The sequence below is a fragment of the Sebastes fasciatus genome, chromosome 21, assembly GCF_043250625.1.
Source record: "Sebastes fasciatus isolate fSebFas1 chromosome 21, fSebFas1.pri, whole genome shotgun sequence".
Classification (NCBI taxonomy): Eukaryota; Metazoa; Chordata; class Actinopteri; order Perciformes; family Sebastidae; genus Sebastes; species Sebastes fasciatus.
Genome location: NC_133815.1, coordinates 387,863 through 411,246, shown reverse-complemented (window position 1 = coordinate 411,246; position 23,384 = coordinate 387,863). Strand labels below are relative to the sequence as shown.

Sequence of the window (23,384 nt, the reverse complement as noted above, 5' to 3'; positions counted from 1 at the left end):
ACAGAAAAATAAAAATAAATATATATATATATATATATATATATATATATTTATAAAGCAGCATATTTGTCCACTCCCACATTGCAACATTGTAATAAAATAATAATTAATATATTATTTTATTACAATGTTGCAATGTGTCATTAGTTTTGTTGTAGTCGACCTTTACATATTGTTTTATCTGCTGCTAGTGTGTTGTAGTCAACCTTTACTTATTGTTTCATCTGCTGCTAATGTGTTGTAGTCATTCAATTCAATTTATAGTCAACCTGTACTTATTGTTTTATCTGTCGCTAATGTGTTGTAGTCATTCAATTCAATTCAATTTATAGTCAACCTTTACTTATTGTTTTATCTGCAGCTAGTGTGTTGTAGTCAACCTTTACTTATTGTTTTATCTGCAGCTAGTGTGTTGTAGTCGACCTTTACTTATTGTTTTATCTGCAGCTAGTGTGTTGTAGTCGACCTTTACTTATTGTTTTATCTGCAGCTAGTGTGTTGTAGTCGACCTTTACTTATTGTTTTATCTGCTGCTAGTGTGTTGTAGTCGACCTTTACTTATTGTTTTATCTGCTGCTAGTGTGTTGTAGTCGACCTTTACTTATTGTTTCATCTGCTGCTAATGTGTTGTAGTCATTCAATTCAATTTATAGTCAACCTGTACTTATTGTTTTATCTGTCGCTAGTGTGTTGTAGTCATTCAATTCAATTCAATTTATAGTCAACCTTTACTTATTGTTTTATCTGCAGCTAGTGTGTTGTAGTCGACCTTTACTTATTGTTTTATCTGCAGCTAGTGTGTTGTAGTCGACCTTTACTTATTGTTTTATCTGCTGCTAGTGTGTTGTAGTCGACCTTTACTTATTGTTTCATCTGCTGCTAATGTGTTGTAGTCATTCAATTCAATTTATAGTCAACCTGTACTTATTGTTTTATCTGTCGCTAGTGTGTTGTAGTCATTCAATTCAATTCAATTTATAGTCAACCTTTACTTATTGTTTTATCTGCAGCTAGTGTGTTGTAGTCGACCTTTACTTATTGTTTTATCTGCAGCTAGTGTGTTGTAGTCGACCTTTACTTATTGTTTTATCTGCAGCTAGTGTGTTGTAGTCGACCTTTACTTATTGTTTTATCTGCAGCTAGTGTGTTGTAGTAGACCTTTACTTATTGTTTTATCTGCAGCTAGTGTGTTGTAGTCGATCTTTACTTATTGTTTTATCTGCAGCTAGTGTGTTGTAGTCGACCTTTACTTATTGTTTCATCTGCTGCTAATGTGTTGTAGTCATTCAATTCAATTTATAGTCAACCTGTACTTATTGTTTTATCTGTCGCTAGTGTGTTGTAGTCATTCAATTCAATTCAATTTATAGTCAACCTTTACTTATTGTTTTATCTGCAGCTAGTGTGTTGTAGTCGACCTTTACTTATTGTTTTATCTGCAGCTAGTGTGTTGTAGTCGACCTTTACTTATTGTTTTATCTGCAGCTAGTGTGTTGTAGTCGACCTTTACTTATTGTTTTATCTGCTGCTAGTGTGTTGTAGTCGACCTTTACTTATTGTTTTATCTGCTGCTAGTGTGTTGTAGTCGACCTTTACTTATTGTTTCATCTGCTGCTAATGTGTTGTAGTCATTCAATTCAATTTATAGTCAACCTGTACTTATTGTTTTATCTGTCGCTAGTGTGTTGTAGTCATTCAATTCAATTCAATTTATAGTCAACCTTTACTTATTGTTTTATCTGCAGCTAGTGTGTTGTAGTCGACCTTTACTTATTGTTTTATCTGCAGCTAGTGTGTTGTAGTCGACCTTTACTTATTGTTTTATCTGCAGCTAGTGTGTTGTAGTCGACCTTTACTTATTGTTTTATCTGCAGCTAGTGTGTTGTAGTAGACCTTTACTTATTGTTTTATCTGCAGCTAGTGTGTTGTAGTCGATCTTTACTTATTGTTTTATCTGCAGCTAGTGTGTTGTAGTCGACCTTTACTTATTGTTTCATCTGCTGCTAATGTGTTGTAGTCATTCAATTCAATTTATAGTCAACCTGTACTTATTGTTTTATCTGTCGCTAGTGTGTTGTAGTCATTCAATTCAATTCAATTTATAGTCAACCTTTACTTATTGTTTTATCTGCAGCTAGTGTGTTGTAGTCGACCTTTACTTATTGTTTTATCTGCAGCTAGTGTGTTGTAGTCAACCTTTACTTATTGTTTTATCTGCAGCTAGTGTGTTGTAGTCGATCTTTACTTATTGTTTTATCTGCAGCTAGTGTGTTGTAGTCGACCTTTACTTATTGTTTTATCTGCAGCTAGTGTGTTGTAGTCGATCTTTACTTATTGTTTTATCTGCAGCTAGTGTGTTGTAGTCGACCTTTACTTATTGTTTCATCTGCTGCTAATGTGTTGTAGTCATTCAATTCAATTTATAGTCAACCTGTACTTATTGTTTTATCTGTCGCTAGTGTGTTGTAGTCATTCAATTCAATTCAATTTATAGTCAACCTTTACTTATTGTTTTATCTGCAGCTAGTGTGTTGTAGTCGACCTTTACTTATTGTTTTATCTGCAGCTAGTGTGTTGTAGTCGACCTTTACTTATTGTTTTATCTGCAGCTAGTGTGTTGTAGTCGACCTTTACTTATTGTTTTATCTGCAGCTAGTGTGTTGTAGTCGACCTTTACTTATTGTTTTATCTGCAGCTAGTGTGTTGTAGTCGACCTTTACTTATTGTTTTATCTGCAGCTAGTGTGTTGTAGTCGATCTTTACTTATTGTTTTATCTGCAGCTAGTGTGTTGTAGTCGACCTTTACTTATTGTTTCATCTGCTGCTAATGTGTTGTAGTCATTCAATTCAATTTATAGTCAACCTGTACTTATTGTTTTATCTGTCGCTAGTGTGTTGTAGTCATTCAATTCAATTCAATTTATAGTCAACCTTTACTTATTGTTTTATCTGCAGCTAGTGTGTTGTAGTCGATCTTTACTTATTGTTTTATCTGCAGCTAGTGTGTTGTAGTCGACCTTTACTTATTGTTTTATCTGCAGCTAGTGTGTTGTAGTCAACCTTTACTTATTGTTTTATCTGCAGCTAGTGTGTTGTAGTCGATCTTTACTTATTGTTTTATCTGCAGCTAGTGTGTTGTAGTCGACCTTTACTTATTGTTTTATCTGCAGCTAGTGTGTTGTAGTCGATCTTTACTTATTGTTTTATCTGCAGCTAGTGTGTTGTAGTCGACCTTTACTTATTGTTTCATCTGCTGCTAATGTGTTGTAGTCATTCAATTCAATTTATAGTCAACCTGTACTTATTGTTTTATCTGTCGCTAGTGTGTTGTAGTCATTCAATTCAATTCAATTTATAGTCAACCTTTACTTATTGTTTTATCTGCAGCTAGTGTGTTGTAGTCGATCTTTACTTATTGTTTTATCTGCAGCTAGTGTGTTGTAGTCGACCTTTACTTATTGTTTTATCTGCAGCTAGTGTGTTGTAGTCAACCTTTACTTATTGTTTTATCTGCAGCTAGTGTGTTGTAGTCGATCTTTACTTATTGTTTTATCTGCAGCTAGTGTGTTGTAGTCGACCTTTACTTATTGTTTTATCTGCAGCTAGTGTGTTGTAGTCGATCTTTACTTATTGTTTTATCTGCAGCTAGTGTGTTGTAGTCGACCTTTACTTATTGTTTCATCTGCTGCTAATGTGTTGTAGTCATTCAATTAAATTTATAGTCAACCTGTACTTATTGTTTTATCTGTCGCTAGTGTGTTGTAGTCGACCTTTACTTATTGTTTTATCTGCAGCTAGTGTGTTGTAGTCGATCTTTACTTATTGTTTTATCTGCAGCTAGTGTGTTGTAGTCGACCATTACTTATTGTTTCATCTGCTGCTAATGTGTTGTAGTCATTCAATTCAATTTATAGTCAACCTGTACTTATTGTTTTATCTGTCGCTAGTGTGTTGTAGTCGACCTTTACTTATTGTTTTATCTGCAGCTAGTGTGTCGTAGTCGACCTTTACTTATTGTTTTATCTGCAGCTAGTGTGTCGTAGTCAACCTTTACTTATTGTTTTATCTGCTGCTAATGTGTTGTAGTCATTCAATTAAATTTATAGTCAACCTGTACTTATTGTTTTATCTGTCGCTAGTGTGTTGTAGTCGACCTTTACTTATTGTTTTATCTGCAGCTAGTGTGTTGTAGTCAACCTTTACTTATTGTTTTATCTGCAGCTAGTGTGTTGTAGTCGATCTTTACTTATTGTTTTATCTGCAGCTAGTGTGTTGTAGTCGACCTTTACTTATTGTTTTATCTGCAGCTAGTGTGTTGTAGTCGATCTTTACTTATTGTTTTATCTGCAGCTAGTGTGTTGTAGTCGACCTTTACTTATTGTTTCATCTGCTGCTAATGTGTTGTAGTCATTCAATTAAATTTATAGTCAACCTGTACTTATTGTTTTATCTGTCGCTAGTGTGTTGTAGTCGACCTTTACTTATTGTTTTATCTGCAGCTAGTGTGTTGTAGTCGATCTTTACTTATTGTTTTATCTGCAGCTAGTGTGTTGTAGTCGACCATTACTTATTGTTTCATCTGCTGCTAATGTGTTGTAGTCATTCAATTCAATTTATAGTCAACCTGTACTTATTGTTTTATCTGTCGCTAGTGTGTTGTAGTCATTCAATTCAATTCAATTTATAGTCGACCTTTACTTATTGTTTTATCTGCAGCTAGTGTGTTGTAGTCGACCTTTACTTATTGTTTTATCTGCAGCTAGTGTGTCGTAGTCAACCTTTACTTATTGTTTTATCTGCTGCTTGTGGCCGTGTGTCCCACTTTAATGAAGCCCCCTGAACGTCTCTCCTTGCGTGGGCGTGGCCTGCTGCAGGTCACGTGGTCGGAGCCTTTGTTGGTTTGATTCAGAGGAGAAAGAAGAGTCCCGGACCGACCGACCGACAGACCGACCTCACCCGTCAATCCTCCCCGGCGCACACTCACTGCTCTTCGGCCTGGATGCTGCTGGAAGCCCGCTCTACCTCTACCTGGATCTTTGTTTCGTGGGCAGCCGGTTCGAGTGCTTTGGCAGCGGGGCTGTGTGATGGAGGCTGAGAGCAGACTGTGAGCAGACTGTGAGCAGACTGGTGCTGGTGGTGTTGGAGGAGGTGTTGGTGTTGGTGTGGGGGTCGCTGTGTGCAGCCCCAGGCCCTGCTGCTCTGCTCTGATCTGCTTTGTTATCCTGGTCTCGGTGCAGCAGCCTGCAGCCTGCAGCCTGCTGTCTCACCGTGTCCTCCATCCAGCAGCCTGGTCCACCATGAAGAGCCCGCGCACAGGACAGCACGGGGCGCACGTGGAGCTCTTTAGGATTTAACTCATTTCCTGCGACGTGTTTTTGTTTTGAGGATTTTTTTTTTTTTTTTTGAAGGACGAATCCAGAAAAAAAAAATCTGTTTTTCTCTCTTTTTATTCTCTTATCTGTCTCTCTATACCTCCATCATCTATCCATCAGTCCTTTAGACCTCCATCCATCCATCTATCTATCTATCTCTCTACCCATCTATCCATCAGTCCTTTAGACCTCCCTCCATCTATCCATCTATCTCATTCATCTCCTTAAACCTCCATCCCTCTATTCCTCCCCTCGGACCCCCATCCCTCCATCTGTCTCTCTTTATATTCCTCCCTCCCTCCCACCGTCCTCCCTCCATCATGGCTCCAGTGTGCCGGTCTTCCTGGTCCTGGTCCTGGTCCTGGTCCAGCTGCCTGCTGGTTCTGCTGGTCCTCCCCGCCGTCCGGAGCTCGTTCCCCCGCAGCGGAGGCAGTAGTGTGGACTGTGGCCCCGGGAAGGCCTCTGACTGCCCAGGTGAGACTCAACAACATCCTGTTTACACCTGAACTCATCACAGTTCACCTCAGGCTGGTCAGTCTGCAGGTGGAGGTCTGGAGGTGATCTGGCAGGTCATGTAGGGGGTTTGAGGACGCAGAGGTCAGAGGTCACAGTCATTTTTTATCTATTTGACCCCCCCCCCCTCCCGTCATCTCTTATTGGATGCTTTCGGTGCAGCTGATCACATGATCCAGCTGTTGTCATTGACTCATCTTTGTGTTTCTGTTGTCATGACGACCGCAGCAGGATGAAGCTGGGGGTGTTTGATGGAGGCGGAGGCTCATGAACGCTACCCGGTACCCGCTACCCAAACATGACATCATGCCTGGCCATGAACAGGTGATCCGATCACAAGCGGACCCGCTCCACGTTCAGTCAGTTCACACCTGGCGTTAGAATGCGTCTCCCTCCGCTTGTGATCGGATCTCACTTCACCGCTTTATGTGCAGATAGACCAGAGACTGTTTATAAGAAGTGGACGTGGTCGCCGTGACGTCACCCGTTGTTTTGTGGACCGACGTTTTGAAGCCTCGAGTTTCGCATTTCGTCCGTCTCCGTCTTGGTTTTTGTCCGTCTCCGTCTTGGTTTTTGTCCGTCCCAGTCTTGGTTTTTGTCCGTCCCCGTCTTGGTTTTTGTCCGTCTCCGTCTTGGTTTTTGTCCGTCTCCGTCTTGGTTTTTGTCCGTCCCAGTCTTGGTTTTTGTCCGTCTCCGTCTTGGTTTTTGTCCGTATCTTTCTTGGTTTTTGTCCGTCTCCGTCTTGGTTTTTGTCCGTCCCAGTCTTGGTTTTTGTCCGTCTCCGTCTTGGTTTTTGTCCGTATCTTTCTTGGTTTTTGTCCGTCTCCGTCTTGGTTTTTGTCCGTCCCAGTCTTGGTTTTTGTCCGTCTCCGTCTTGGTTTTTGTCCGTATCTTTCTTGGTTTTTGTCCGTCTCCGTCTTGGTTTTTGTCCGTCCCAGTCTTGGTTTTTGTCCGTCCCCGTCTTGGTTTTTGTCCGTCTCCGTCTTGGTTTTTGTCCGTATCTTTCTTGGTTTTTGTCCGTCCCAGTCTTGGTTTTTGTCCGTCCCCGTCTTGGTTTTTGTCCGTCTCCGTGTTGGTTTTTGTCCGTCTCCGTCTTGGTTTTTGTCCGTCTCCGTCTTGGTTTTTGTCCGTCTCTTGGTGCCTTCAAATGAAACTGCTGAGCTTGTGTTTACACACTAAAGGAACTAAACTGTTAACTTTAACTGTGTGGACTCTCTCATGTTTTACACATCTGGTAAGATCTGAAACATCTGGTAGTGAGGGCCAACCTTGAGACAGATGTTAATACCAGGTGTGAACGGGGCCAGTCGTGATTCCTGGGCTGCTACGTTCATTCCTTCCTTCCTTCCTTCCACCATATTAGTGTTTCCGATCAGTGCAGTCACCATGACAACAGAGACATCACCTGTACAGTGTGATCAGAGAGGAGTCGGAGGAGACTGGAGAGGTTTAACCTGCTGAAGCAGACATGTTGCCCACTGAAGTGTGAAGACTATTAAATACTAGACTAACCTCCCTTTGAGGGACATTTAGAACAGATACAACATGTGTGATTAATCACGATTAACTACTTTAATCGATTGACAGCCCTAAAATAAATAAATGAATAAAACATAAATGCAAAAATAAATAAATGAATAAAACATAAATGCAAAAATAAATGAATATATAAATGAATACATGAAAAATAAATAAATAAAACAAATGAATAAATATAAATAAATGCAAAAATAAATGAATAAATGATAATAAATAAATACATTAAAATATATATATAAATAAATAAAACATAAATGCAAAAATAAATGAATAAATAAATGGATATATTATAATAATAAATATATTAATTGAAAAATTATTAAAAAATAAAATATATAAATAAAAATAAATAAATAAGGGAATTAATACAAGATAGATAAATAAATAAAGAAGCAAATTAAAACAGAAATATCAATTTATGTCACATTTTATTAATTAATTAATGACTACAGTTATTTTTATATTATTTTGACACATTTATTAATTTATCGAGTCATTTATTCATTTGTTTTTGATTTTGGCAGGTTCAGGCCTCCATACCTGTGAGGGTTTCTGGACAACATCTGTCACTGTTTTGTGTTGTTAATTGATTTATAACAATAAATATATACATACATTTACATAAAGCAGCATATTTGTCCACTCCCATGTTGATAAGAGGATTAAATACTTGACTAATCTGACAAAGTGTGTGTTAGTCAGTTGAAGGCCTCTGTGTTGTGTTGCAGCCTGTGAGTGTGTGTTGACCACTCCTCACTTTAACTGGGCTCTATTTCAGGCTTAATTACAGGGAGGAGGAACAGGGCGAGGTTCCATGAGGGAGTACACTGTGTGTATTTATATGTGTGTGTGTGTTTAGCCTATATGTACAAGTACATCAGACTGGATCCACATCTGCTTGTAAACATCTGGTGATATTCTCAAACCAGCAGTGAGTGAGTCTACTAACTAGTGTCCTGATATCTCTGCTTCCTCTTTTCATTAGTAATAATGTTTATAATGTTTATAATGTTAATAATGTTAACATTATTAACATTATTAAGGCTCTGGCTCTGGGTCATTGTGACGCTGTTTCAATCAGTCGATTGATGGAGAAGATAATCACCACATTGATGACAATAATTGTTAGTCTTTGTCCTGTTATTTTATTTCTCAGTCCAACAAAAAATTATTTTCTTTACAGAATATAAAATAAGTTAAAAATAATAAAAATTTTCCTGCAAATGAACTCTTGATTCCCCAAAAAAGTCTCTACTTCCTCTTCCTTTTTGTCCGTCTCCATCTTGGTTTTTGGTCGTCTCCAGCTTGGTTTTTGGTCGTCTCCGTCTTGGTTTTTGGTCGTCGTCATCTTGGTTTTTGGTCGTCTTCATCTTGGTTTTTGGTCGTCGTCATCTTGGTTTTGGTCGTCTCCGTCTTGGTTTTTGGTCGTCGTCATCTTGGTTTTTGGTCGTCTCCGTCTTGGTTTTTGGTCGTCGTCATCTTGGTTTTTGGTCGTCTTCATCTTGGTTTTTGGTCGTCACCATCTTGGTTTTTGGCCGTCTCCAGCTTGGTTTTGGTCGTCTCCGTCTTGGTTTTTGGTCGTCTTCGTCTTGGTTTTTGTCTGTCTTCATCTTGGTTTTTGGTCGTCTTGGTTTTTGTCCGTCTCCATCTTGGTTTTTGGTCGTCTTCATCTTGGTTTTTGGTCGTCTTCATCTTGGTTTTTGTCTGTCTTCATCTTGGTTTTTGGTCGTCTTCATCTTGGTTTTTGGTCGTCACCATCTTGGTTTTTGGTCGTCACCATCTTGGTTTTTGGCCGTCTCCAGCTTGGTTTTGGCCGTCTCCGTCTTGGTTTTTGGTCGTCTCCGTCTTGGTTTTTGCTCGTCTCCGTCTTGGTTTTTGCTCGTCTTCGTCTTGGTTTTTGCTCGTCTTCGTCTTGGTTTTTGGTCGTCTCCATCTTGGTTTTTGCTCGTCTCCAGCTTGGTTTTTGGTCGTCTCCGTCTTGGTTTTTGGTCGTCTTCGTCTTGGTTTTTGTCCGTCTTCATCTTGGTTTTTGCTCGTCTTGGTTTTTGTCCGTCTCCATCTTGGTTTTTGCTCGTCTTCATCTTGGTTTTTGGTCGTCTTCATCTTGGTTTTTGTCTGTCTTCATCTTGGTTTTTGGTCGTCTTGGTTTTTGTCCGTCTCCAGCTTGGTTTTTGGTCGTCTTCATCTTGGTTTTTGGTCGTCTTCATCTTGGTTTTTGGTCGTCTCCAGCTTGGTTTTTGGTCGTCTCCATCTTGGTTTTTGGTCGTCTCCATCTTGGTTTTTGGTCGTCTCCAGCTTGGTTTTTGGTCGTCTACGTCTTGGTTTTTGGTCGTCTTCATCTTGGTTTTTGGTCGTCTTCATCTTGGTTTTTGGTCGTCACCATCTTGGTTTTTGGTCGTCACCATCTTGGTTTTTGGCCGTCTCCAGCTTGGTTTTGGTCGTCTCCGTCTTGGTTTTTGGTCGTCTTCGTCTTGGTTTTTGGTCGTCTTCATCTTGGTTTTTGGTCGTCTTGGTTTTTGTCCGTCTCCATCTTGGTTTTTGGTCGTCTTCATCTTGGTTTTTGGTCGTCTTCATCTTGGTTTTTGTCTGTCTTCATCTTGGTTTTTGGTCGTCTTGGTTTTTGTCCGTCTCCATCTTGGTTTTTGTCCGTCTCCATCTTGGTTTTTGGTCGTCTTCATCTTGGTTTTTGGTCGTCACCATCTTGGTTTTTGGTTGTCACCATCTTGGTTTTTGGTCGTCTTCATCTTAGTTTTTGGTCGTCACCATCTTGGTTTTTTGGCCGTCACCATCTTGGTTTTTGGCCGTCTCCAGCTTGGTTTTGGTCGTCTCCAGCTTGGTTTTGGTCGTCTCCGTCTTGGTTTTTGGTCGTCTTCGTCTTGGTTTTTGGTCGTCTTCGTCTTGGTTTTTGGTCGTCTTCATCTTGGTTTTTGGTCGTCTCCATCTTGGTTTTTGGTCGTCTCCAGCTTGGTTTTTGGTCGTCTTCATCTTGGTTTTTGTCTGTCTTCATCTTGGTTTTTGGTCGTCTTCATCTTGGTTTTTGTCTGTCTTCATCTTGGTTTTTGGTCGTCTTGGTTTTTGGTCGTCTTGGTTTTTGGTCGTCTTCATCTTGGTTTTTGGTCGTCTTGATTTTTGGTCGTCTCCATCTTGGATTTTGTGACATGAAACTATATATTTGTGTTTTCAGTCTTCAGTAGGAACCAATGGGCTTGTAGCTGAGAGCCGCAGACAGGAAGTCAGTGTTGACAGACGGACCGGCGTGTTGTTGGTTTGAGTCTGAACAGGAGATTTTCTGTTTGTTTTATTGATCACTTAAACGTTTAGTTCTCTGATCTAAAATCCAAACGCTGATCATGAAGACCTGTCCTGACAGCGTGGCTTTATGTTGTTTTATTTTAGGATCTAAAGGATGAAATCTTTGTGATTTCTATTTTCAGAAGATCTGAACTTGCCTACTTTAGCTCCGTCACAGATGTTCTCCACATTCAGACACACCACTCTGCCTCTGTTTCTCGGTTTGTCCTCTACGAGCTCGTGACTGGTTCTGTTCTCTGAAACAGCAACAATATACCTAATAACAGCCTAACAATAGAGCTCATCTATACAGCACTGACATCAGGAGAAATGAAGCATTAATACTGCGTATGACGCTGTTGAGCCAATCATTATCACCACAGGGGAAAGTCCTTCACCGTGACCGCCCTAATAGATCGGCCCCATTGATACCAGATCGGATATCGGTGCATCTCTAATGTCAGTTTGGGGAAGATCACTTCCTGTTCCAACGTGACACAAAGCCAGCTTCATCCAGAAACGGTTGTCCCAGTTCGGTGTGGAAGAACTTCAGGTGTCCACATACTTTTGTCCGTGTAGTGAGGCTTTCAGTCGGCGCTGGACGGAGGTTGGAAGAGACAGACGAGGAGCGAGATAATGAGGTCATCAGAGCGTGAGAGGTTAGTCAGTCCTCGCTTCGCTGATCTCCGGAGGATGGAAACATTCTTCCTCTTCAGTTTCTCTTCATCACCGACTGGCCTCAGATCAGTTTCAGCTCACCACACTGCTTCTGATAAAACTCTCCTTCGTCAGCTTTAATTCAACTCGTTACCAGCTGATACAATGTTCTTACAGAATCCCCTCGGTCTAGTTGATCCCTTATGTATCAGGACTTTGTTAACTTTAACGTTGAGATGTCGTTCGTAGTCGTGTCACAGTTCACTGACTCATCAGAGTCCTGAACCAGTGACCTGATCAGAGTCCTGAACCAGTGACCTGATCAGAGTCCTGAACCAGTGACCTGATCAGAGTCCTGAACCAGTGACCTGATCAGAGTCCTGAACCAGTGACCTGATCAGCGCCTGAGATCCGGCTCACAACTCAGAGACTTTCTCACGCTCGGAGCCGGTTGGAGAGGTTTGAAACTCCTCGGTCCGCTTCATAATGGAGGTCTGAGTCTTCATCAGTCTGCAACACACTTTAATCCGCTGCTAGGTTCAGAAACAGCCAACGTGATCTAGTAATACAACCTCACCCTATACTAGTACAACCTCACCCTATACTAGTACAACCTCACCCTATACTAGTACAACCTCACACTATACTAGTACAACCTCACCCTATACTAGTACAACCTCACACTATACTAGTACAACCTCATACTATACTAGTAGAACAACCTCATACTATACTAGTACAACCTCATACTATACTAGTACAACCTCATACTATACTAGTAGTACAACCTCATACTATACTAGTAGAACCTCATACTATACTAGTACAACCTCATGGTGGATGGTAGACGGTGGATTGTGGATGTTGAATGGTGGATGATGTTGGATGTTGGATGGTAGGCGGTGGATGTTGGATGGTGGATGTTGAATGGTAGACGGTGGATGTTGGATGGTAGACGGTGGATGGTGGATGTTGGATGGTGGATGTTGGATGGTTGGTGGTGGATGGTGGATGGTAGACGGTGGATGGTGGATGGTGTTTAGTGCTGCCGGTGGTTAAACGGAGGCTTTACTCTCTAGAGCTCCCCTCAGAGACTCGCTGACGGTCTCTGCAGACCTCCCGACTCTGTAAACAAGCTGTAACCGGCTGGTGATGCAACCAATGGCTGTCAGGTGAGATGTTAGTAACTATAGCAACCGGACATTATTGAAAAGCCGTGGCTTGTGTGTCAGGTGGAGATGTTTAAATGTTTTCCAGCATTAACTACTAACCCTGTAGGCCTCACACTGCCGCTGATCAGTTACCAAATCATCCATCAGTCTTTAGATTGAAGTCTTTACTTTCAGGCAGACACCAGGGCTGGGAAAACAATCAATTCACCTGTGTATCCTGATTTCTAAATAGAAGTTTTAATACCAGAATCGATATATCTGCTTCATTTGAGTCTATGTGGAGGTAGAAGGAAGTTGCCGCTTTTATTGTGGTAGTCTGAGTAACGTCATATCCGTTCCGTATCTGTCAAAGTAAGAAAACATTATGTTACAGGATAAACTAAACCGTATAAATCAATCAGCTCATCAATAACTTTTACAGAAACGGGACTACATGTCGACGTCAGCAGTGATGTCATCAAACATAACAACAGAGCAGAGAAGCATCCTGGGAACACAGTGTTTCTGTTATTTTGTCCACCCCCTCAGCAGCCTCTCTGTGTGTCAGCAGGTTGTTCTGGCTGCCTCAGCACTCCGAAGTATTTACTAATGACAGAGGAAGCGGGGGTCACGACCCCTGTAATTACCAGCTCTAATTGGCTAGCCTGCGGCCGGACGACCAATCAGCTGCCATCAGGAAATTACTACCCTGGATAATAGTGTGTGTGTGTGCGTGTGTGTGTGTGGGCGTGCGCGTGCTCGTGTTTCCCACACTGTACTGGTGTGTTGGTTGTTTTTCATCTCTGACCTGTCGGGTCTCCAGAGGATAAACCTCAGTGACTCTGGTGATCCTTTGATTAGAAATCCATCGCTGCCTTTTGTGTCCGTTTATTCATGATATCATGATGTCATCAGGACGTCATGATGTCATCAGGACGTGTCGTCACACTCAATCTGACAATATGTGTATCATGTGTGTTCAGATCTGACTCAGAGTCCTTTCTGTCCTTCTGTCCTTCTGTCTTTCTGTCTTTTTTTCTTTCTGTCCTCCTTTCTTCTTTCTTTCTCTTTCTCGTTTTTTCTTTCTTTCTTCGTTGAGTTTTTTTCTGTCTTTTTTTCTTCCTTTCTTTCGTTGGTACCGATGGATTCATCAGGTTGTTCTAGTGTCATATGATACCAGTGTCTTCACTCTAGCTATAAAACTGAGATAACAACGTGTTAAAGAAGTTGGCGGCGTTAAAGAGAATTTGATGATGACTGTTTTGTTATTTTTTTCAGATCTGTCCGAGAAGAAGAGCGACCTGCGAGTTTGTGACGCCGGGACGTGTCGCTTCGGAGGAAGCTGCCGCGAGAACGGAGCCGACATCAAGTGCGTCTGCCAGTTCCATGTGAGTCACACCTGATGGTTTACCTGTTGGCTGAGTCTCACCTGATGGTTTACCTGTTGGTTGAGTCTCACCTGATGGTTTACCTGTTGGCTGAGTCTCACCTGATGGTTTACCTGTTGGTTGAGTCTCACCTGATGGTGTACCTGTTGGCTGAGTCACACCTGATGGTTTACCTGTTGGCTCAGTCTCACCTGATGGTTTACCTGTTGGTTGAGTCACACCTGATGGTTTACCTGTTGGTTGAGCCACACACCTGATGGTTTACCTGTTGGCTGAGTCTCACCTGATGCTTTACCTGTTGGCTGAGCCACACACCTGATGGTTTACCTGTTGGCTCAGTCTCACCTGATGGTTTACCTGTTGGTTGAGTCACACCTGATGGTTTACCTGTTGGTTGAGTCACACCTGATGGTTTACCTGTTGGTTGAGCCACACACCTGATGGTTTACCTGTTGGCTGAGTCTCACCTGATGCTTTACCTGTTGGCTGAGCCACACACCTGATGGTTTACCTGTTGGCTCAGTCTCACCTGATGGTTTACCTGTTGGCTGAGCCACACACCTGATGGTTTACCTGTTGGCTCAGTCTCACCTGATGGTTTACCTGTTGGCTGAGTCTCACCTGATGGTTTACCTGTTGGCTGAGTCTCACCTGATGGTTTACCTGTTGGCTGAGTCTCACCTGATGGTTTACCTGTTGGCTGAGTCTCACCTGATGGTTTACCTGTTGGCTGAGTCACACCTGATGGTTTACCTGTTGGTTGAGTCACACCTGATGGTTTACCTGTTGGTTGAGCCACACACCTGATGGTTTACCTGTTGGCTGAGTCTCACCTGATGCTTTACCTGTTGGCTGAGCCACACACCTGATGGTTTACCTGTTGGCTCAGTCTCACCTGATGGTTTACCTGTTGGCTGAGCCACACACCTGATGGTTTACCTGTTGGCTCAGTCTCACCTGATGGTTTACCTGTTGGCTGAGTCTCACCTGATGGTTTACCTGTTGGCTGAGTCTCACCTGATGGTTTACCTGTTGGCTGAGTCTCACCTGATGGTTTACCTGTTGGCTGAGTCTCACCTGATGGTTTACCTGTTGGCTGAGTCACACCTGATGGTTTACCTGTTGGTTGAGTCACACCTGATGGTTTACCTGTTGGTTGAGCCACACACCTGATGGTTTACCTGTTGGCTCAGTCTCACCTGATGGTTTACCTGTTGGCTGAGCCACACACCTGATGGTTTACCTGTTGGCTCAGTCTCACCTGATGGTTTACCTGTTGGCTGAGTCTCACCTGATGGTTTACCTGTTGGCTGAGTCTCACCTGATGGTTTACCTGTTGGCTGAGTCTCACCTGATGGTTTACCTGTTGGCTCAGTCTCACCTGATGGTTTACCTGTTGGCTCAGTCTCACCTGATGGTTTACCTGTTCTCACCTGTAGGCCGGGCGGCTTCATATTCACACCGACTGATTACAAACAAACCAAGATGAGTGAACAGGAAGTTATTGATTGGACAGTTTGGTGATGTCATCTACGTCTACAAGGAATCAGATTCTGCTGACTGACCCGATGTGCTTATTGATCCTCTGCAGTCACATATGAGGAAATACAAAGGGAAAATCATGCAGAAATAAATATATTAATAAATACATACAATTTAATAATGATAAATACATTTTAAAATATACTTTAAATAAATACAACATAAATACATAAATAAATACATACGATTTAATAATTAATAAATACATTTTAAAATATACTTAAAAGAAATAAATACATACAATTTAATAATGAATACATTGATTTTAAAATATGCTTCAAATAAATAAATACAATTTAATAATTAATAAATACATTTTAAAATATACTTAAAGTAAATAAACAATAAATAAAATAATAACAAAATTATACTTTAATCTCCGATTGAACTTTTTTTACACTTATTTTTTCCCAATTCGACAAAACCGTGTTAACATTATGATTAACAGCAGTGGAAGAGGGAAGAAGATGAGTCCAACCTTTTAACGGTGGTGTCCCCCCTCACTGACTCTAAACCCATTTTATGAATTATTATTATTATTGTTGTTTTATTGTGTGTGTGTTGCAGTGTCATAAGAAGTACGTCCCGGTGTGCGGCTCCAACGGAGACACGTACCAGAACGAGTGTTTCCTGAGGAGAGCCGCCTGCAAGAAGCAGAGAGCGATCAGCATCATGTCAGAGGGACCCTGTTACCACGGTAACGCACGTTACGTTCTGACAGGAGATTATGAATAAAGGATCAATGAGAGCAGCATGAAGGCGACTTCTATCACGAAATGGAAGTTATAGGAAAATATAATGTTATTTAATTGTATTGTTTATTTATGAAGGGACGGCGCCCAATTAACCCTTTAATAACCGAGGTCGCTGTTTACATGATCCTGTTTAAATGAAGCTAAAATAAAAATCATAAGAACTAGAGCATTCATTCTTTATGCATCAGAAAGCTATGATTTCTGTCTTTCACATCAAATAGACTATATATGTATATACTATATATCTATATATCTATATAGATATATATCTATCTATATAGATATATATATATATATACTATAGATAGATAGATAGATAGATGTACTTTATTGATAACATAACATGTCTGTGTGTCTGTCTCTGTCAGACGGTGCTTCAGGATCTGGTGATGGAGGTAAACTGATTCATATTTTACCTGATTTGTTGAAAACTACAAATAATAATAATAATGGTAATAATAATGATAATGATAATAATAGTAGTAGTAGTAATAATAATAATAGAAATAATAATGGTAATAGTAATATTTATAATGATGATAATAATAATAATAATATTGTTGACAATAGTAATAATAATAATAGTAATAATATTAATAATGATGATAATAGTAATAATGATAGAATGATAGTAGTAATATTAATAAAGGTAGGGATCATGTTGTAGTGATGTTCTGTGTCTCTGCAGACGATGAGGGATCTGGTCGCGGGAAAAAGGCTTCGAAATGTGGAAACTGCAAGTTTGGAGCCGAATGTGACGAAGACTCTGAAGATATGCTGTTAGTACACACACACACGCACACATACACACACGCACACACGTATACACACACACACACGTATACACACACACACGTATACACAACCACACACACATATACACACACACACACGTATACACACACACACGTATACACAACCACACACGTATACACAACCACACACACCAGAACCGTCTCATTCGTGTTGGTACATGTAATCATTGTAAATGTCTTTTATTTTGAAAGGTACATGTTTAACTGCTGAAACATCACTCTGAGGGCGCGTTGACTGACGCCTTGTGTAAATGTGTGTAAATGTGTGTGTGTGTGTGTGTGTGTGTGTGCGTGCGTGCGTGTTTCCAGCTGCATGTGTAACATCGTGTGTAACGGCCACAACGACAACCCGGTGTGCGGCGGCGACGGCGTGACCTACGACACGCCCTGCCACGTCCGAGAGGCGTCCTGCCTCAAACAGCTCAAGATCGACATCAAACACGTTGGGCGTTGCCAAGGTAACCTTCTTTCTTTCTTTTCTTCTTCTTCTTCCTCTCTGGTCGGCTCCTCTTCTTCTGTCTGACCACATTCAGACTCTGATCTGTAACTCTTTTCCATGTTCAAAGATAGTATATATACTGTATATATATCTATATATACTATCTATCTATATCTATATATTAATAAAGATGATTAATTATCATCTCATTGTTATTAATGATTGTTATTATGAAGTGTTACAGAAGATTAAATGTGAAAAACATATAAACATCTTTTTTAAATATCTTTTTTCTTCTTCTGTGGTTTCAGATAAGAGTAGGAAGGACGACAGCATGAAGACCAAACCAGACATCCACAGTAAGACCCGCCCCCCCCCTCCCCATCAGTGTGTCTCCCTAACAGCCAATCAGAAACCAGAGTCTTTCTTCTTTGTTTGTCCTCCAGCTGTGTCCAAGGCTGGTGAGGGGGAGGGCTTCGTGGACAGCCCCGCCCCCTGTCCCGAAGACTACGCCCAGTTCTGTGAACACGGCCAGTGTGAGATGAGACACAACCTGCCCACCTGCAGGTAACTCCTCCCCCTTCTGTCCTCAACCAATCATGAAAAAAAAGTTATAGTTTAATATGTCAAAATTTTTCATAAAAAAAAATAGTAATAGTAAGTATAGTAAAAGTCATAGTATAGTAAAAGTCATAGTATAGTAAAGTCATAGTATAGTAAAGTCATAGTATAGTAAAAGTCATAGTATAGTAAAGTCATAGTATAGTAAAGTCATAGTATAGTAAAAGTCATAGTATAGTATAGTCATAGTATAGTAAAGTCATAGTATAGTAAAAGTCATAGTATAGTAAAGTCATAGTATAGTATAGTAAAAGTCATAGTATAGTAAAGTCATAGTATAGTATAGTAAAAGTCATAGTATAGTAAAGTCATAGTATAGTAAAGTCATAGTATAGTAAAGTCATAGTATAGTATAGTCATAGTATAGTAAAGTCATAGTATAGTAAAAGTCATAGTATAGTAAAGTCATAGTATAGTATAGTAAAAGTCATAGTATAGTAAAGTCATAGTATAGTATAGTAAAAGTCATAGTATAGTAAAGTCATAGTATAGTAAAGTCATAGTATAGTAAAGTCATAGTATAGTAAAGTCATAGTATAGTATAGTCATAGTATAGTAAAGTCATAGTATAGTCATAGTATAGTCATAGTATAGTATAGTCATAGTAAAAGTCATAGTATAGTAAAGTCATAGTATAGTAAAGTCATAGTATAGTAAAGTCATAGTATAGTATAGTCATAGTATAGTAAAGTCATAGTATAGTCATAGTATAGTATAGTCATAGTATAGTAAAGTCATAGTATAGTAAAGTCATAGTATAGTATAGTCATAGTATAGTATAGTCATAGTATAGTATAGTCATAGTATAGTATAGTCATAGTATAGTAAAGTCATAGTATAGTATAGTCATAGTATAGTAAAGTCATAGTATAGTATAGTATGACAGCAGTTTAGTAATACTTCACCTGGGTTAATACTACCAGTATGTTTCTGTGTGTCTCAGGTGTGAAGCGGCCTACGGGGGTCCTCAGTGTGATCAGCTCCTGGACTTCAACATCCTGTACGTGGTCCCCAGTGGTCAGAAGCTGCACTACGTCCTCATTGCCGCCATCATCGGAGCCGTTCAGATCGCCATCATCGTAGCTGTTGTCATGTGCTTCACCAGGTACTCCTTTAGGCTTTAATCAGTAAACTGTTTGAGCAGACAAACACCGTGCGTTGCTGCATGTTGGTGACGTGTACTTCCTGTCCTGTCCTGCAGGAGGTGCAACAAAACGAAGCGTGGGCGGCGGCAGAAGCAGCACCTCAGTCACTTCCCTTCAGGGACGTCCTCCAGGATGATGTAGCTGCTCTCACTTTCTTTTCTCTCTCGTGTTTTTACGAAATACAACAAGTCTACATTTTTCGTACCACAGACTGACGACATTTTTGATATCTCGACTTTTTGGTGCCTCATTTTTTTCCCTTTTTTAAAAAAAATATTTTTTTGAATTCCTTAAGGGGCCTTATTTTTTAAGATTTTCCTTCATGTTTGATTTCTTTTTTTTTTTTTTTTTTACCAGATGATTATGTTTCCCATCAGGCGGAGCCGAGACGTACAGTTTGGTTTGTGTTAGTGGTGACGCTGCCGTCCTCTCAGACTCTGAAACACTCTGAAACACTCTGAAACACTGAATCACTGTGGATCCTTTGGCAGGAAACAGACATCATTGATCTGATTGTATCTTCACTTTGAGACTGTCCACACACAGACTGGGTCTTCTGGTTTTGACCCTGTGGGACGCAGACTGATTACATTCTCTTAATGTTGACCTTTAAATACGACATGTTTGGGTTTTAAATCATCTACCATTACTCACACACCATATTTGATGTAAAAATTCAAAAACATAAATTAATCCAGCTGCAGTAATTGGACAAATCAAGTCTCTTTGGTAGCACAGAATACAGTTTTTAGCCAAAAATTGTAAATTCTGTAAATTTGTGAGGGACGAATTTTTCAAAGTAAAATGTTATAAATTACAAAATCTGTATTTTTTAAATTTCAACATGAAGTATTTTACTAATGATTCAACATCACCGTTATGTATTCAGTTGTTTATGAGATTATTATTTTCCCGGTTAGAACACGCTTCACAATGCAACACAACACTACAGATTAAGTTGTTTTTTCTGATAACTTTTTACAGTGTGCCGCTGTGCCGTGATGTCATAGTTAAAGGTTAAAGGTCGGTTTCTTCCTCCTGTGTAATTAAAGCCTTCATACTCCAGGGGGCGCTCTGTACCAGGACTACAGGATGATCAGGGACCGCTGAAGCCCTCTTTGGGTATTGTTGCTCATGTAAACTCACATCTGATGTTTTGTGTTTCGCTGCGTCTCACAGGGTCCAAAATAAGCTTTCATGTGAAATCAGGTAAACTTTATTTTACTTTTTGTTTTTTGTATTTGTCACGATGAGACGCACCTGAAAACCAAAATGCTGTTTTTTCTACTGCTTAAAAAAGATGAAACGGTACAAGCTGACGTGTACAGGTTGGTGTTATTATTATTTGATTGCTTCATTCCGGAGATGGATTCCAATGTTATTTTATGTGTTTTGACAAGATAATTTAAATGACTGTTTTTGGTTGAGTTTCTTCTTTTTATATATATATATATATATATATAATTTGTAACGATGGTACGAAGTGTCCGTGTTGGTGGTTTTATTGTGGTAGAAGGAGTAGACTCAAGAAGCTGGGAGGTTCCCTGAAGTATCGCTGCTCTGAGATCACATCTCTCTGAAGCTGTGGTCTCGTGATGCTCGAGGGAATCCAGCCGGATCTGAGCGTAGACGTTACGTACTGCATGAACCAGTGGAGTTGTTGTTTAGAGATGTGCTGTAGTTGAACTAGAATTAAATTATGATGTTTGAAACCAACGTGTCATCGCTGTGATCTGTTCACTCAGTTCCTTTTCTCACACTGACGGATGGAGCTTTAAGGAGTCTAAATTAGAAACGTTGACATTGAAGCATGATCAGATGGAAATAACACGATTAATGGCGCCTTCAAATGAAACCCGTGAGCTCGTGTTTACAACATGGGAAGTCGTGATGAACGCCGCTGCTCAGCAACGGCGATATTAACGTTACTGTCGGCGTCTAGAAGCTACCAGAGGCTAACGGTTTAGCACGCTAGAAAGGAGGTGACATAATGTAGTAAATGTAAAGACATAACGAGAGGAAGAAGATGAGGCCGTCGGGATATCAACTCTTTCCTCAGACAGATTATAAAATTACCAAGAAAAACAATATACGACTAAAATTACAATCACATTTTACCTTTATCAAAATAGTTGTGGTCGAAGTCCGTAACGTTATTTGAGTTCAGTTGGACTATTTCTTTGCTTCCGTTGTCTTCGTATCATGAAGGCGAACTACTGGATATGTTAATGTTTACCGTTAACGTTCACATTCGAACGAGTGAATTTAACTTTACTGGCGGGAAGCTCATTTTCAACATCTTACATTCAACACAACGCAAAAATTGCACATTTATTATTTAAGGAAATATATGTGTATGTGCGTATGAATTAATAATGGAAGTGATGAAAATGTACCTGAATTGAAAAATAGAGTGATGAATTGTCAGTTGAGTTGATAAACTTCATTGACATGTTATTTGAAACAGTGTTCATCTGATAATCAACGGTCGATCCCGACTCACGTTTATCGTTTACAGTTCGCAATTTTTGTTACTTCCACCCAAAATGCCAATTATTGTATATTTATTCTTTTTTTTAGGGCCCTAGACATATAGTATTCATGGGGGCGGGACGTGACGAATTAATAACACGATAATAATCACCTGCGGATATTTCGCATCAAAACTTTTCATACCGGTAGCGATGTGAATTTGCGACAGCTGCAGCACTTATTCAACAAACGTTTTTGAATAGATTCGCGTTAGCTCGTTGATGATGAATTCAACATCATTCTCTATTTTATTAAGTTTGTGAATTTGCCTCTGGTAAAGCAGTGTATATATCTGGAGCTTTTATTGTGAAAGGTAAGAGGGGAAGGCGTGGATCTGGTCCGCTCTGCCTTTGTCGAGGTTGAAAGGAGTAATAAAGTTTGTTGTTGTTTTATAATCCTCATAAATATTGGCGCAACTCATAACCGTCGGCTAGACAACGTGATTGGTTGATGCCTAACCTGCATGTGTTTGGCCTGTGGGGGGAAACCTGAGCACCCGGAGAAAACCCATGCTAACACGGGGAGAACATGCAAACGCCACACAGAACGGCCCCAAGCCGGGTTTGAACCTGCGACCCTCTGGTCTTAAATAGTCTTAAATTGAAATGTGAACCTGAAGAAACCCTGTTTGATCAGGTGTTTCCTGATCTGGATCATTTTTAACAACTGTCATTTTAAGGTTGCCCTGAGCCTCGTTACTGTTGATGACACGACACGGAGCAGTGAAGTTGAATCATAATCAAAGACTGCTGCTCACACTGATTAAACAAGTGAATGGTACTATTGCAGGTGACATGAGGATGTGAACAGGAGAAATGGAGCCGACCTCAGCCTCCTGCAGACAGACATGCAGCAGCTGCTTGATGAAGGTGTGATGATGTGATCAAATGAACCAGATGAAGCTCCAGTGAAGCTCCGACTGTTACCTGACGTCAACACAGTTTTACAGAATTACACTTCTTCAGATATGAATCATGTTTCATTAAGAAGATATTTGGGTGTTTCTGCAACTACGAGCATTTAAAGGCCCAGCAATAACATTTGGTATAAATGTGGAAAATTTGCAGTGCAATGCTTAATAAATATAAACACAGTGTTATTACACGGCTGTGTTGATTACTCCATTCTGATTGGTCAATCACGGCGTTCGTCAATAACAGACCGTTGCTATGTATAACAGACCGTTGCTACGGTAATGCTTAAAGAGAAGTATGTTTTGCGCTGATTGACAGGTGCTTCATCCCATCGCTGAAACTCACTTTAAACTCCACCCACCTGGAGAGGAGGAGGAGTGGAAACCAAGCGTCCTCGTCTCCTACAGGGAGGAGGAGGAGTGGAAACCAAGCGTCCTCGTCTCCTACAGGGAGGAGGAGGAGTGGAAACCAAGCGTCCTCGTCTCCTACAGGGAGGAGGAGGAGTGGAAACCAAGCGTCCTCGTCTCCTACAGGGAGGAGGAGTGGTGGAAACCAAGCGTCCTCGTCTCCTACAGGGAGGAGGAGGAGTGGAAACCAAGCGTCCTCGTCTCCTACAGGGAGGAGGAGGAGTGGAAACCAAGCGTCCTCGTCTCCTACAGGGAGGAGGAGTGGAAACCAAGCGTCCTCGTCTCCTACAGGGAGGAGGAGTG

General features: G+C 40.4%; 1 protein-coding gene across 2 annotated transcripts; it reads left to right on the top strand.

Annotated features, from left to right (window-relative positions):
• The first annotated feature begins 4,907 nt into the window (after positions 1-4,907).
• On the top strand, positions 4,908-20,940 carry LOC141759635 (tomoregulin-1-like). Of its 2 annotated transcripts, none has more exons than XM_074621853.1 (10): positions 4,908-5,846; positions 13,802-13,911; positions 16,021-16,150; positions 16,577-16,603; positions 16,897-16,987; positions 17,333-17,481; positions 17,774-17,821; positions 17,909-18,029; positions 19,027-19,188; positions 19,285-20,940. In XM_074621853.1, exons 1-10 carry the CDS (start codon positions 5,693-5,695, stop codon positions 19,367-19,369), a joined length of 1,077 nt encoding a protein of 358 aa, XP_074477954.1. In that variant the 5' UTR covers positions 4,908-5,692; the 3' UTR covers positions 19,370-20,940. The 2 variants fall into 2 exon arrangements, with proteins under 2 accessions (XP_074477954.1, XP_074477955.1); XM_074621854.1 differs by lacking the exon at positions 4,908-5,846 and adding an exon at positions 13,650-13,677.
• Positions 20,941-23,384: the final 2,444 nt, after the last annotated feature.